Source organism: Salvia hispanica, chromosome 4 (genome assembly GCF_023119035.1).
Source record: "Salvia hispanica cultivar TCC Black 2014 chromosome 4, UniMelb_Shisp_WGS_1.0, whole genome shotgun sequence".
In the NCBI taxonomy this organism is placed as follows: Eukaryota; Viridiplantae; Streptophyta; class Magnoliopsida; order Lamiales; family Lamiaceae; genus Salvia; species Salvia hispanica.
The window spans coordinates 44,915,852-44,933,129 of NC_062968.1; the positions used below are offsets into that span (position 1 = coordinate 44,915,852).

At 34.4% G+C, this 17,278-nt stretch overlaps 1 protein-coding gene across 1 annotated transcript; it reads left to right on the top strand.

Moving 5' to 3' along the window:
• The first annotated feature begins 3,714 nt into the window (after positions 1-3,714).
• LOC125224381 (60S acidic ribosomal protein P0-like) lies at positions 3,715-5,942 on the top strand. Its single transcript, XM_048127775.1, is given in 5 exon segments — positions 3,715-4,162; positions 4,270-4,338; positions 5,121-5,219; positions 5,302-5,663; positions 5,665-5,942. Coding segments are annotated over 5 exon segments (957 nt in total). The 5' UTR covers positions 3,715-3,904; the 3' UTR covers positions 5,834-5,942.
• Positions 5,943-17,278: the final 11,336 nt, after the last annotated feature.

Consider the following 17,278-nt stretch of genomic DNA (forward strand, 5'->3'; position numbering starts at 1 on the left):
CAATAAGTTGTAGACAATAATAAAAAGATTAACCGTGATGATTGAAGATTAAAATCAAAGATTTTTTTAGAATAACTATCCGAATTTTCAATTGATTATTTATATTTATATTGAAAGATACGTTTCCCTGAATATTTATAATCATAAGATAAGTTAAATAATAAAATTAAAAGGTTCATTAAATTTAATTAATTAAATATAAATTATTATCTAAAATAAAAGTAAAAAAATATCTTAAAATAAAATTTTTTATAAGGATCTAATAAAATTTATAATCAAAGTATAAGGACCTATTAAAACGAAAAAAATGTACGAGGATGTGATGAAATTTATGAGAAAGGTATAAGGACCTATTAAAACGAAAAAATTGTACGAGGACCTAATAAACATTTTGATTAAAGTATAAGGACCTAATAATGTGTTTTGCCTTTGAAATTTGGATTTGCATTATATTTCATACATAGTCATATTATATTTAAGAGATGAGAAATCGATATATTTGTGCATAGTTAATAGATGGAAATTATGCAAATACAACAAAGTAAAAAAAATATAAATCTAAAATCGTAGTGTAGCAACTAGCAACAATCCCAAAATTCATTCTATAATTTCAAACATGTACAAAAAAATTATTGTATTAGATGACTAGCATTGATGATAAGCTAAAACTAAAAGCATAATACCGTTGAATAATATAATATACAATTCAAATTATGTGTGCGGGGTTGGGTACCCGCAACTGCGGGTTTGGGATACCCGATGCGGGTATGGGGTTACCCGTTTAACTATACGGGTCGGGATTGGGTAGTATAATATTGAAGTTTTCGGGTACCCGCTTCGACACCCCTAAATGTACTTACCTAAGTTGTCTTTATATAATTTCTGATATCCAAGAGATAATCATGAAAAGTATTTCATTTTCAAATTGATGCGTGGAAAACCATGGTGGTTCAGAAAGTCTTGGTTGCAATTAAGGTAGGTTTTGAATTAACCAATAATTGAAATTGATTATTTTGGTTTTGATTCCTGATTTAAAATATTGTCGATTATATAATTGGTCAGTTTAAGCGAAATAACTAATGAAATTGAATATTTAATTAAATATTAAAAATTATATACTACAATCAAAGTTTGTGTTTTTAGGAATTATTGCTCTTTTTAATTAAGAAAATTTAGTTTTAAAAATTAGGGATGTCAATGTAGCCCGCAATCTGTGGGCCGACACGAATAGCCTGCCAAATTTACAGGGTTAGGGCTAAAAATTTCTAGCCCGATAAAATTACAGCCCGATTAGCCAGCATCCAATTAACTCGCAACCCGTTAGGACCAAACCCGAAAACCCGATGGGCTGGCCCGGAAACCCGATAAAATTTCTATCGTTCTATTTGTATGACTTTAATTCGACACTTCATTGGTTATTTTATAATACATAGATTATTAAAAAAATAAGTTTCAATTTTATATATTATATTTTTATTATCATAATAATAGATATATAAATTAGAAACTTCAAATTCACTAAAAATATATTTAAATTTCTAAAACATGCTTTAAAAAATCTTGATGTTTACTCCCTCCGTCCTACATTTATGGGTAATGCTATGCGGCCACATTATGGCTGGCCATAAAATGGCACTTTAGTAAATTTAGATATCGTAGATATTAATGATTTATATATCTCATTTAATGCCCTAATAACTTTACACTATTACCCTCTCTATTTAATTGTTGTTTTTTTTATAATTTAACTTCTCTAATCCGATTGTAACATTTCTTTTTTAGATTTATTCTTTGCGAATTATTTTACACTGATTTTTTAATTTATGATTAAAATTTTATTTTTTTAAAAAAATGTATATTATTATACAATACTAAAGTTGAAGTCAATAATAATTTATAAATTGTGATACTATATATTATCACATTATATTTTAATATTATCGATACGTGCTATATAATATTAAGAGCTATTATTGTTTTATACTCCACATAACTAAATATTATTAGTTACTATTACTAATGACATATACTACAGTATTAGTTACATAAGCTTAGTACTTTTACTTTACTTTCATAAATCAGGGACAGATCTACTCGATGTGTGTAGGGGGCAATTGCCCACCTCAATTTATTTTATGTATACTAATTTGTTATGTAATTTTAAAAAAAAAATTCTTTATAAATGCCTCACTTTAAATTTTAAGTTTCTTTTTTATATATATTTATTTTTGTCCTTGTTGAACTAAATTCTTGGCTCCGCCCCTATCATAAATAATAATGACAATGATGATAGTTTAAATTAGTCACCTATATTCACAATGAGCTGCTAGCCGAGGATGATGATTGAATTACTTATCAAATTAATAAGTAACTTTAATTTGTCAAAACAAATACTTAACTCTATATTTTATGTAGTAGTATAATTTAAGGTTATATTCTATTTTAATTATTTTATTCTAAAAAATTATAATCTCATAATAATTTGAATTAACTTGGAGTAATAAACTGTATAATTACCACATCATTTTTTATTAAAAAAAAAAAATATAATATCATCGTACCTGATTATTATATCTTACTAAAATGGTTACTAAAAATAAATTAATAATAAAAGAAAATAAAACCGATGAATTTATGAACTATAATAATTAAAAATATTTAAAGTATGCAACTAAACGTATATACATATATATTATCAAATTACCTGATTATTATATCTTATTCAATTTTAAATAAAACCTCATCGTATTTCATATACTCCATATTATCAAAGTACTCTTACATTTCAAGTAAAAGGGTACAATTGTCTTAACATGTTTGTTGTTTTTGAGGTATAACTAATTATGTTGAATTAGCATTAATTACACTGATTTTTTATTAATATTTGAAGTGTGTGGCTGGCCACATTATGGCCATTTAGCATCACTCTACATTTATAGTCACATTTAGTTATGACACGGGTTTTAAGGAATTGGTGGAGTGTGTAATTAATGAAGTGGGAGGTGGAGTATGTAATAAATGAAGTGAGATGGTGAAGTGAGTAATAAATGAAGTGAGTTGGTTGAAGGTGCGTCTCTTTTTGACTTTTTGATTTTTGTTTTGGTTTATTTTAATGTAGATAATGACATTTGGGTGTAATTTTAGTGAATAATGGGGTAAAATTTTATGTCCAAATATTGAAAATTCTAAATGTGACTCTAAATGTGGGATGGAATTTTATGGCAAAATGTGACTATAAAACTGGGACGGAGGGAGTATGTTTTATTTTACATAAATCTCAAATATTAGTATTTGATCATGCTTATGTTTGAGTTTAACCATATATCTCAAATTTATCATATTTAAATATTTTACATTTTATAAATATAACTAATTTTTATCATTATTTATTGGATTGATCGTATGTTATTTTATCGGTAGCAACCTGATTAACCCGTTGGGCTAGCCCGAAATCCGAGCTTTTAGGGTTAGGGTTGAACTTTTATAACCTAAAAAAAATCACAACCCGATTAGCATGCACCCGATTGACCTGCAACCCGAATAGGGTTGGCCCGAAACCCGGGGGCTGGCCTGATTGACATCCCTACTAAAAATATAGCAACCTTACAAAAAAGAAGCCCAATCCAAAAGTCCAACCGGTAAAGCCCAATCTGATCACAGAGCATCAATATGATCCTATAAAGGCAAATTCAATCCCCAAAAACTCCCACCAGCATTGTCAGGGTTTAGTTCCGTCTCTGCTCGAAAATCCCCAAATCCGAATCGAAGAGGTTAAAGTGACGGCGACGCCGCTGTCCGCCTTGACTCAGCCACAGCGGCTCCGTCTTGGCCCTCATTTTTGTACCACCTCCTCTATTCATTTCTAGGGTTTTGTGAATTAGACATTTTTTGTAGTTCAAAAGAAATGGCGCCTAAATTGTCAAAGAGCGACAGGAAGCTAGCATACGACCAGAAATTGTGCCAATTTATCGATGAGTACACTCAGATTCTGGTGGTGTTTGCCGACAACGTCGGTTCAACCCAGCTCCAGAACATCAGGAAAGGCCTGAGAGGCGATTCCGTGGTTCTCATGGGGAAGAACACTATGATGAAGCGATCTGTCCGCATCCACGCTGAGAAGACCGGGAACCAGGCTATTCTCAACCTGATCCCTCTCCTTGGTGTGAGTTTTTTTATTCCTACGATTGACATTTCTTATGTTTTTATTTTTTTTGTCATTTTTTATTTAGAAATACATCAAATCTCTTAATTTTTACTACTTTTTTAAAGGGTAACGTTGGATTGATCTTCACCAAGGGTGATTTGAAGGAAGTCAGTGAGGAGGTTGCCAAATACAAGGTGAGCTAATTAGACTATTTGAAATTTTATATTTTGGCACACGCTTATGCTGATTTGTATTTCTTCCCGAGTTTAAATGAATATATTAGTAATCGCATAATTTTTAATATTGTCTTATAGTACTATATTTGAATATTATAGTCTGAAGTAAGGATTGGAATTGGTATTTGATTGATAAAGAAATTTAGTTGTATATGCTTGTTCCGTTGTGATTTTACATTATTCTGCCTAATTATTTTCATTTCCATGTTCTATTTCATTGAGAACTCATGCATTACTTGATTTTGGGATTAAATTAATTTGCTTGACGTAGTAATTGCTGTGATCTAGTTAAATTTGGTGAATAAAGATCGAGAGTTCTATATCTTGACCTGTAACAGTTGATGCTGTAAGTTTGGTGAAGTTCGATGCATGCATAGTTGATAGATAGATAGTGGACACAAGTGGTGATACAATATGATATATAACAATAGTTTTCCATATAATATATATACCCCTTCCATTTTTTCCTAAAAATAGGAACTTTTGGAATGGCATGGGTTTTAATACGAAATTGGTTAAGTAAGAGAGATAGAAAGAAAAAATTTGATAGTGGAATATGGGTCCCCACTTCATAGAGAGAAAGAACTTACTTAAAATGGAGTGATGCTAATTTTAGGTAACAACTCAAAAAGTAAAGAGTTTCTATTTTTAGGAAATGGGGCGAGTATATAAGATGTTGCTTCCATGTTCTTTTTATCATCCGAATGTAGTTTTTTTCTGATTATAATTTTCACCTACAGGTTGGAGCACCTGCTCGTGTTGGTTTGGTTGCTCCAATTGATGTCGTTGTCACTCCTGGTAACACTGGTCTCGACCCATCGCAGACTTCTTTCTTCCAGGTATTTGGAATAGAATTTTTGTTATTGCTGTAGTCCTTTCTTGACTACTTGTTGGTGCTAATGTGTTAATATATGGATCCAGGTTCTGAACATCCCTACCAAGATTAACAAGGGTACTGTAGAAATCATTACCCCTGTTGAGCTTATCAAGAAGGGCGACAAAGTGGGTTCGTCTGAAGCTGCCTTGCTTGCAAAGCTAGGGATCCGTCCCTTCTCATATGGTCTCATTGTCACCTCTGTGTATGACAACGGAACTGTTTTCAGTCCGGAGGTGCTTGATATGACTGAGGAGGACCTTATTGAGAAGTTTGCCCTTGGTGTTTCCATGGTTACATCGCTTTCCCTGGCCATCTCCTACCCAACACTTGTAGCTGCACCACACATGTTTATCAATGCATACAAGAATGCTTTGGCCATTGCAGTTGAAACTGATTATTCATTCCCTAGCTGATAAGGTCAAGGAATTCCTTGCTGATCCGAGCAAGTTTGTTGTTGAGGCTGCTCCTGCTGCTGAGGCTGGTGGTGCTGCTCCTGCTGCTGCCAAGGAAGAGGAGAAGAAGGATGAGCCAGAGGAGGAGTCTGATGATGACATGGGTCTTGGTCTCTTCGATTAAGTTGTGCCAAGTCTGCTGCTCTTTAATTTATCTTCTCTCTCTCTTTTAATGAACTTGTTACCTTGTTTTTCCCTGTTGCTGGAACCTCTATATTGCTTATTTCTTAGATTCAAGGCATGGGACTTTTTCCAAGTCTTTACAAGACGGGCTACCTAGGAAAGGAAAGTCAAAAAGTAGATTCGTCGGGCTGCCTCTCGCTTTCCGATAGATAGGGGTTTTGCGCTTGTAAGCTTTGCCTTTCCAATAGCTTTGATTGACGAATCACTGGGATAAATCACCAATCCCTACGGGCTATCGTCTACCTATCTACCTAGAGGGTTAGTCAACGTCGGTTTTGAAAAGCAGACTTTAGGCCGTAGAAGCCCTATCCCCGTCTCGCTACAAAGCAGTCTACCCCCAGAACCGAGCTATCACGCAGAGGGCGCTACTTACCTTCGATCAAACAACAATATTATACTATTTTCTCGTAGAAAGAGCACTAAAAATCGAGAATCGTTGAACAATCGAAAATTTTGGTGGCGGATAAATGATAATGTTTGTTTGCCATCCAAATACATAGAAACGTAGGCCAGAAAAGTATATAAACCAAACAAGAAAAGAATTTAGATGAGTAAACTTTGGACAAAATCATGGGATAATGTTCTCAAGCTACCCGCTGGCTTTCTTGCTTGAGAAACACGATCGAAGAAACACAATTGAACACAAGAAACTCTTGTATTGCACTCAAGAAAAGATCCACTCTCTGGATTGATTACTCTATTGAAGAAGAGGGAGAAGAAAAGTGGAAGAAGAAAGCTCTCGAACTAACTAACGACTTGGCAACAAACGCCTTTTTAACTAAACATACAAATCCAACGGCTAGTTGAATCGCACGGCTGAGATTTAATCTCATACTCCCTCCGTCCCAAGGAAGATGACCCCTTTCTTGGGCGGCACGGGATTTTGTGCAAATTTATTTTGTGTGTTGAGAGGAAAGAGTAAAGTAAGAAAAAGGGAATAAAGTAGAGATAAAAGTGTTTCCATTTTAAGTAATGGGTCATCTTAATTGGGACAAACTAAAAAGGAAAGTGGGTCATCTTTAATGGGACGGAGGGAGTACAACTAAAACGCATCCAACGGCTCCTGAAGCCCGGGAGCTGAATAGCTTGATTTCTTCCTTGATCCGATTCTCACCCGCTTTGGCTCAGCAATTTGTATGCAACGCTTACAAATCTCCACCTTGAATACAATTTGCTGAGCCCCTTAATTTTTCTTGCACATCCCAATCAACTTTAAACACAACTCAAACTTCTCCTTTGGCAAAGGCTTGGTGAGCATGTCGGCTGGGTTCTCCAAAGTGTCTACCTTGAAGACTTTAACTTTTCCTTTCTCTATCTCCTCCCTAATGAAATGCAACCGCACATCAATGTGCTTGCTCCTTTCATGGAAGACATGATTCTTGGCCAAGCTCAGTGCACCATTGTTGTCACATCCTATAGCCACTGCAGCTTGAACAACTCCAAAATCAGATGTAATTCCTTTCAGCCAGAAGCTTTCCTTTACAGCAGCTGTTAAAGCCATATACTCGGCCTTAGTTGTGGATAAAGCAACCACACTCTGCAAACTTGATTTCCAGCTCACAGCAGCTCCAATCAAAATGAAGATGTAGCCAGTTTGTGACTTCCTGCTGTCAACACTCCCAGCATAATCACTATCACAAAACCCAACTAAAGCATCCCCTTTTCACCTCCTTGCTTCCACTGAAAAGAATCCCAACACTCCCTGCACCATTGAGGTATTTTAATATCCATTTCAGAGCTAGCCAATGCTCCTTACCATGATCACTCATGAATCTGCTAGTGACACTAATAGCATGTGCAACATCTGGTCAAGAGCTAATCATGGCATACATTATGTTGCCTACAATATTTGCATAAGGAATGGTTTGCATCTCTAGCCTCTCCTGCTCATTTTTAGACCTCTGCTCCACTGTCAGTCTGAAATGCTGAGCCAGAGGTGTTGAAGTTGGCTTAGTGTTCTCAATCTTGAACTTTCTGACCAATCTTGAGATATAGTCTGACTAATTCAGCCAGATCTCTTTCTTAGCTCGATTTATGACTATATTCATGCCCAAAATTCTTCTAGCATTGCCCAGGTCCTTCATATCAAAAGCAGACCTCAGATTCTCTTTAATCTCCTTGATCACCTGCTTGCTAGCTCCTGCCACTAGCATATCATCAACATAAAGAAGTAAGTAGGCTATAGCAGCACCCCCTTTCTTCTTGATATAGACACACTCATCATATATAGATCTAATGAATCCATTCCTTAAGATGTGATCATCAAACTTAATGTGCCACTGCCTGACCATATATGCTTTTCTTCAACAAGCAAACCTTATTTTCTTGCCCAGGTCTTGCAAAACCCTCTGGCTGCTGCATATAGATAGTCTCCTTTAGATCCCCATGGAGAAATGCTGTCTTCACATCAAGTTGCTCCAGTTCCCAATCCATCCTTGCAACCACAGCTAAAAGAGTTCTTATTGAAGTGTGTTTTACTACTGGTGAAAATACTTCAGTGTAGTCAACACCATGTTCTTGAGTAAAGCCTCTAGCAACCAGTCTGGCCTTGTATCTAACCTTTTCATTATTAGCAGACTCAAGTTTCTTTTTGAAAATCCACTTGCAACTAATGATTCTCCTTCCTTCAACCTTATCCACCAACACCCAGGTCCCATTTTTTAACAGAGAACCAATCTCCTCAATCATGGCCTTAAGCCACTTATCTCTTTCCTTACATTCCATAGCAGCCTTGTAAGAAGCTGGTTCTCCAAACTCCACCTCCTCAGCCACACACAAAGCAAAATATAACATCTCTGAATCTGCATATCTGGCTGGAGGCCTAATGTTGGTTCTTCTAGTCCTATCTCTGGCCAGTTGATAACTCCTCAAGTCACCAACTTCCACTTCTTTCTCGGGTTCAATAACAAGGTCATCACCACTCTCATCAGCTCCACCTTGAACTGATGAGTCTGCCTCCACCTCAACTCCTGGAGCAGCACTATCAGGTACACCAGAGCCCTCAGTATTTTGATCCCTTTTGAAAGGCATCACTGATTCAGAGAAAATGACATCTCTGCTAATGATGATCTTGTGGTTCCCTGGTTCAATGCACCACAACCTATACCCATTTACACCAGGTTGAAACCCTAGAAATATACATTTCAAAGCTCTAGCATCGAGCTTACTTTGTTTGACATGAGCATAGGCTTGGCAGCCAAAAATCCTGATGGTTGAATAATCTCCATACCTACCATACCATCTGAGATCAGGAGTGTCACCATTAATGGCTGAAGAAGGACACTTATTCAGCAGCTTGATAGCAGTAGCAGTAGCCTCACCCCAAAACTTCTTTTCCAAGCCTGAGGAGAACAACATACATCTAATTCTTTCAAGAATAGTCCGGTTGGCCCTCTCTGCCACTCCATTTTGCTGAGGGTTGAGAGGGACTGTCCTGTGCCTTTTGATACCCCTTTCTGCACAAAAACTTTCAAATTCTTTTGACAAGAACTCCAACCCATTGTCTGTCCTTAAGACCTTCAACACACTGCCCTTCTCTTTCTCAACAATCATGCACCATTCTTTAAACTTAGTGAGAGCCTCTAATTTCTCTTTCAGTATATAGAGCCACATCTTTCTAGAATAATCATCTATAATGGTCATGTAATATCTCCCCCCTCCCAAAGAATTAACAGGAGATGGCCCCCATAAGTCACTATGTGTATAATCCAAAGGAGATGGTTGTTTCTTGGCCTTGCCCAGAACACATCCTCACATGGTTCAGTGGCTTTAGAATGATTTCCATAGATAACACCCTTCCTCATAAGCTCTTTAATGCCCCCATTTGATGGGTGCCCTAATCTTAAGTGTCATAATCTTCCAGAATTTGACTCAGTAGTATTCAAGACACCATCAGCTGCCTTCACTGCAGAGCCACACAAGTAATATAGGCTCCCATTTCTCTCTGCTTGCATGAGAACAGCTGACCCCCTCTTGACATACATTTTTCCATTCGAGGACTCAAAAGAACAACCCTTCCTTTAAGCATCCCTAGAGATATCAAATTTCTCTTAACAGTTGGGATTAACCTAACTTCAGTTAGTAACTTCATAGAGCCATTATCCAGCTACAACTTAATATTCCCAACACCCTCAATTTGGCAAACTTGATTATTTCCAAGAACCACTGATCCACTAGCTTCCCTTAAATCAGAGAAAAACTCAACATCCGGGCATATGTGGAAGCTGCAACCAGATTCCAAGATCCAAGAACCCCCATTCTCATGCAATATCACATTCAAAGCTTCTGGAGATTCATTTTTTTGAACACAATCAGAGGTATTTTTGCCTTGTGTTGCCTCTACAACTTGCTTCTTCTTCCATGCGAAGCAATCCTTCTTAAGATGGTCGGGTTTCTTGCACCAATGGCAAGAACGTGTCTCTTTTTGATCAGTCGAGGTTTCCTTAGAGCCTTCACTCCCCTTCTTGAAATTCTTCTTGCCCTTGAACTTCTTTATAGTCAAGCTCTCGGGCACATTCTCAGCTACTTTGACCCCACTTCTTTGTAACTCTTTTGATCTCAGAGCCGATTGAACTTCTAGCAAGGTGATGGTTCCTTCTCTGCCAAAAAGAATAGCATCCCTTAATTGATCATAGGACTTTGGGAGAGCATTGAGCAACAATATAGCTTTATTTTCATCGTCTATAACAACGTCGATGTTCTCAAGATCATCTACGGCCTTGTCAAAATCCTCTAATTGCTCAATTATACTTTTATCTTCCAAGAATCTCCAAGAATAGAGTCTCTGTTTCATGAATAATCGGTTGGCAAGGGACTTTGTCATGTACAGATTCTCGAGCTTCTCCAAAATCCCAGTCGCGGTTGTTTCCTTCGCAACTTTGGCTTTCTTGCTTGAGAAACACGATCGAAGAAACACAATTGAACGCAAGAAACTCTTGTATTGCACTCAAGAAAAGATCCACTCTCTGGATTGATTACACTATTGAAGAAGAGGGAGAAGAAAAGTGGAAGAAGAAAGCTCTCGAACTAACTAACGACTTGGCAACAAACGCCTCTTTAACTAAACATTCAAATCCAACGGCTAGTTGAATCGCACGGCTGAGATTTAATCTCATACAACTAAAACGCATCCAACGGCTCCTGAAGCCCGGGAGTTGAATAGCTTGATTTCTTCCTTGATCCGATTCTCACCCTCTTTGGCTCAGCAATTGTATGCAACGCTTACACGACCTTTATATCATTTTGTCCAAAACAATGCTATTATCCTAATATCTTATAGCATTTGCATTGCTCATTTATATATTGGGATATCTCCACTTTAATGTCAAATTTTTGGAGTAATTTGTTATTTGGATCCAAATTTCAAATTTAACAATAAAAATATATCTTACATTTGTTATTAAGTTGATATTTAGATATATATTGGAATATAAATATTGATAATCGATTGAGCGCTTTTGAAACAGATTACTTGTCGATTTTACCATTGAAAGTTTATACTGCCTCCATCCCGCTACAAGTGAGACGCTCCAAATCGGGCGTTGTTTTGTAAAAATAATAGTAATAAATAGTTAGAGTGGAGATAAAGTAAAGTAAGTAAGATAATAATGTATATATAACTCTCTTCTACATTATTCTCTCTTGTACTTTACTTTCTCTTCAGTTTAACTATTTATTACGACTCAGTGATATCGCGATGATAAAACTACTCTGCTACTCAAACATCCGATGACGAAATTGACAAAATAAGGACATTTTATAATTTGTGATTAATGAGTTTTGTTTTAAATGTTAAAAAAAATCTATATACCAACTTCAATATAATAAAAAAAAATTAAATATATTTAAATTACAAAGAATATTAAAGGTGGAGTCATTTCCATTTTATCATCATATCAAGAAATAACTAATTAACTTCTCAAAAATATATTGACGTTAATCGCGGAATTCAAGATCTTTATTAAGAGCAGAATAACTATTGAAATGATCCATTTTTATTTCAATAATTGCGGCTTAAGAGCATAATAACTTTTGAAATGTTGTTTTAAGACATGACATGAAAGATATTGAAGAGTTGAGAATGGTCGAAAAAAGAAGGCATAATCGGTACAACACATGCTGTGGTTGCACCCTAGGAAACCTATCACGCTAATCTCTTTTTATCACGCTTATAAAGTCAACCCAACCCCTCCACCTTATTTTATGTTTGTAAAAGTGTAATTATCCACTTCCCTCCATTCATATCTATATCTTTAATAAAAAAAATATTCGGCCCACATATTAAAATAGTGAAACGATCTGTATGATATAAAAATTTCGTTACAGATAGAAAAATTTCCCTTTTTTGCATTTAAATATAAAATATTTTTAAAAAATGACATCATTTTTAATTTTCCTCTCTAATGGAGTACTTTATTCACAAAATAGTACTCTCTCTATGTCATCAAAATTACAGCTGTATTGGGAAGGCATTCCACGCGATTCAGATAAAAAGGCGTTTTCTACAGTGGACGTAATTTCTAATTTGCGATTCCATTCTCTAAACTTACAAGCCAAACAACTCCTTCCAGAAAGATAAGGCAAAATCTAGTTGTTTATTTTGTTCATTGCATGTGGCACCGCTGACCCAACCATCTTCCGCCACGCCATATGGTCCCCACGTCACCACTGAATCCACGTGGACGTCCATGACTGGCACGTGCTCTCCCGCGTGATATGTTACAGTGGTTGGGCGCCATAAACTAAATGCAATTTCGGAAATACTATAAATAAATTATGCCTATCTGTGGAGATTTCCTCTTTTAGGTATTTAGTCTCAAATAATTATGGGAAAATACTACTAATATTCTGCAATTTAATATATACTACTAGTATATAAGATAAAGTATGTCACCAATTCTGAGATTGAACAAATGCTCCACATTATTACGTGTAATAAAAGTGAAATGGGATAAAATTTAGTGGACGCAAAAATAAGAATAAGATTCCTATTTGTGGTAGATGGAAAGAGAGAAAAGTTTGATAAGCAAGGCCTGATTTATTATTGCATATAGGTAACCAAAGTATATTCAATGAAATAACTTGGTAACTATATAGAGACATATCTACCAAACTTGTATGTTCAATTTGATAAACTCAACACTTTTATTTGTTAATAATGTTGATTTTTTATTTGGAGGAAGTTATAAGTCATACATTGATGGATTTATTTTATCTTAGGAGTAGTTATATAGGCTGTTGATGATGAAATTACAGACCACTCTAGAACATAGACACAAGGCTACTGGCACCACTTAGTCATAAGATTAATTATGTAGATTAGGTATAAGGCATGAACAAAGGATTAAAATTGAAAGTGTTGCTAATAGTCGCTTTTAAATTTATAACAACCTTCACTTTTGTTTGTGTCTAGTTCACTTTTAGGGTTTAGGGTTCATAGTCCTAACATTTAGTTCACTTTTGAAATTCTATATAATTACTACTCGCCGCTAATTTTGAAATTGATGTGTCTAGTTCACTTTTAGGGTTTAGGGTTCATAGTCCTAACATTTAGTCCGTCCATAATAAGAATCTTATTTCACTTTTACTATAAATGATAAGTAGACTTCACATTCTATCAATTTATTCCACTCACATTTAATTATAAAATTAATATATACTCTCTTCATCTCATTTAAGATGGCCATCTTTCCTTTTCTTGTTTGTCCCAAATCCTAATTAAGATGATTACTTTTCAATTTTAGAAATAACCTCCTCTCTCTTTATTAAAATATTCAATTATTGTTTTCCTCTTTACTTTATTTCATTTAACCGCACTTCTTAAAATCCTGGTATCTTGAATTGGACAGAGGAGCTATATAAATGTAAGCTAATTTTACAGTACTAATAGTATAAATTGATTCGGACGAATTTAAAGTTTCTTCTTTTTTAGTTAATGAAAAGTAGCTATAGATTGGGACCCACAGACACGAGGAAGAAGGCGCAATTTTCAGAAGCGGTAAACGCGGGTGTTTAACGGAGAATGTTTTCGCCCGCCAATCTTTAAAATTTGTGTATTTGGTCTACCCTTATCCCAAAAATGTCCACTCAATATATTTTTCCAAAGAGAAATAGGATTAGTACTTTTGAGTACTCCTCTCCCAATAAAATCGCTATTTTATTTTATTTGAATGACGAATTATTTTCAGAAGCGGTAAACAATTAAATTTTTGTATAATTAAAAAAATTATACTGCTATTAATAATTTGATATATTAATTATATATTAAAATTAAATATAATTAGTGGACAAGTTAAAAAAAACTTAATTAGTCTTCAGTCTTATTTTTATTCTTTTTTATATTTAAATTGTCTTATATATTACTTTTCAAATTTGAAATAAAGTATATATTAATTATATTTTATAGTTCCGAAAATTACAAAATTTATGCACAAATTACCACAATATTATGCACGTTCCATGTAGTACTATATATGCATCCATATATTTTAATTAAATGCACAATAAATCAGTTTTTTCTCAAATAAACCAGTTTGTGGTTGTACAAAATTTGGTCACATAGATTAATTGATTTTCATTTTCAATAAAAATAAATTTTTTTAAACCATCTTACTTTACACCATCACTTATTTTATTCTCTCTTATTTCTTCTACTTATTACATCTTTTTTCTAGTCATACTCCTTCGTCCCAATAAATATAAACGTTTGCTTTTCGAGACAGATTTTATTCAGTGTTGTTTTGTAAGTTAATAAGGAGAGAGTAAAGTAAGATGGGAGAAAAAGTAGAGATGGTGTTATTTCCAGTTTAGGAAACGTTTCATATTTAATGGGACATAATGAATACTTTATTTTATTACTCCCTTCATTCCTTGTTAATAGAGACATTTATTTTCGGTACAGAGTTTAAGAATAGTGTGCTAAGGGTGTCCACAGTGGTGGCCCTCTTGGGCATGTCCAAGCCATCATTTCTTGGGCATGCCCACCAAACTTGGCTCTTGCCCTCAAAACTTGGCCACCACAATGGTGGCCCTCCGGGCCACCAATTAAAATTATTTTCTTACATTTTTAGTTATATTTTAATTTAACTAGAATAAAATTATTGGACTATAATAATTATAAAAAATCTAAATTAATTTTAAAAAAATTGACAATTACAAGTAAATATATTTATTGAAAATTTGAATTTTAATTGTTTCCATAATTAGGGTGTGAATTGAAATCACAATCATTAATTAAAAAGTTGCCCAATTTAATAGGGATTTAGTGATTGAGATTGATTTGTTTCCCAAATTAATGCTAAATTAATGCAAAATTTTTTGAAACTTACCATCTAATTTTCGTCACATTCCCTCTCTCTCTCTCTCCACTTCATCTTCTCCAAAACCCTAAAATTAACATAAAAACTGAAAAAAAAAAAAAAAACATTTAAACCATGGCCCGGGTCGCGGCTCTCGGCCCTTGCAGTGGCGGGCCGAGCCGCGTGCCCAAGAGCCTCGGCCTGGCCGAGAGCTCGGCCATCACTCGTCCACCCCCCCGAGCCGCGTCCACCTCTCGCCTCAGTAGTGGGGGGCCGCGGGCTGCCCAAGCCCGAGCCAAGGGCCGCGGCCCTCCCACTGTGGACACTCTAAATGGATGGTTGAAAAAGTAAGAGAGAATCAAGTAAGAGATAAGGATAGAATAAAGTAAAATGGAAAATTACTTTTTGCCAAAAATAGAAATGATTTAATTAACTTGGTACTTTCCAAAATAGAAAAATGATTCAATTAATAAAAAAATTGAGAGAATATCATTTAACTCATTCAACTTAATTTCTTAATCATATTTCCAAAAAATTGTCAGGGACATCGAAGGGAGGACGTCGGAGGGGAGTAATAAAAATTATTTCCTCCGCCTGATCCATCCGTTGAAAGTTTTTTCATTACTACTTCTTTTAATTCACGACATAAAAATTAGTATTTAGGTTGGGTTAAGCTTCACTGTCAAAATATTTGGCAAAAGAAATCGAGCTCAGTTGAAGAATAAATGAGTCAACTTCAGATTATTGTTGATTCGGCTAAACCGATGTCGACATATCCAAATATAGGATAGAAATTATTAACATTGAAAAAGCTCAAAATGAAAAAGACAGATTAGTGCAATAAACGAAGGATCCTAGGATGGAAGCATTCATGGAATAATCTTAGTATATGCATTGACCATTCAATTCCATTTACTCGGCCTCTGTGGACCAAGTCTATATTAGTAGTCCTCGGTCACATATAATTCGCATTTTTCATTTTAGATTGATAATTAAAATTAATTTTTAAATGTAATTAAATTAATATTTTATATGAAATAAGAGATCACTTAATAATAAGTATTTAATTAATTCTATTAATATGTATTTACTTAAATATCATAATTCTTACTTCAAATATCGATAGTATAAATAGTTTGGGACGAACTCAAAAAGTGCAAGTAACATGAAAAAGATGAAGTAGCATTTGCTTCTAATTATTATTTATCTGAACCCCTAAATTTTATTCACAATAGTATGTCCATGTAAATCACTTCACAAACCTAAAGTCCACTTGGTTCTAAATAAGTTGATAAGATAGACTGAAGTTCGTTTGGTTCTAAATATATGGAGTACTACATTGATAAGATATTAACTTCAGATTTTAAGTAGATTAAAGTTCATTTTGATTTTAAATACTATATACTTACAATTATATTAGGATACTTTATAGTTTTGAGTACTAAATATTAATATATTTATTCATTTTTAATTAGAAAAAGTAATAATGCTATTAAATTTGATGGTCAAAGAATACTGACTCAAATAGTAAATTAATTAATTTAATAAATATTGGAATAATTCAACCAGAACTCTTAAAGTGAGAAATCCAAATAGTAAATTGGAACGACTAAAGTGGGATAGAGGGAGTATATTTTAACCCATCATGACATGATCTTAAAATTTTTATTTATATATCTATAGAAAATATGCATTCCATTATTTGTATTGTAATTTCTCTTTATTTCAACTAACTTGTACTCCCTTCGTCCCAAGATAAGCGACTCACATTTCTTTTTGGAGCGTCCCAAGATAAGTGAGCAATTTTCTTTTTCGGTATTCTCTCTTACCTTTTCTCTCTACTTTATTAACTCTCTTACTTTATTCACGTTCCACTTTACCAACAAAACCTCATTTTCTTAAATTCCGCGCCAAAAAGTTTGTGCTCACTAATCTTAGGACGGGGGAGTATATATTTCTAATTCCGACTGGATAATAAATTCAATAATTTAAGAAATATAAATTGGTTACACTTATACGAGAAAAATAGTAGTCCTAATTCGTGAGTGGCGGCACATACTCCCACACGCGTCGATAACATATTGGAGGGA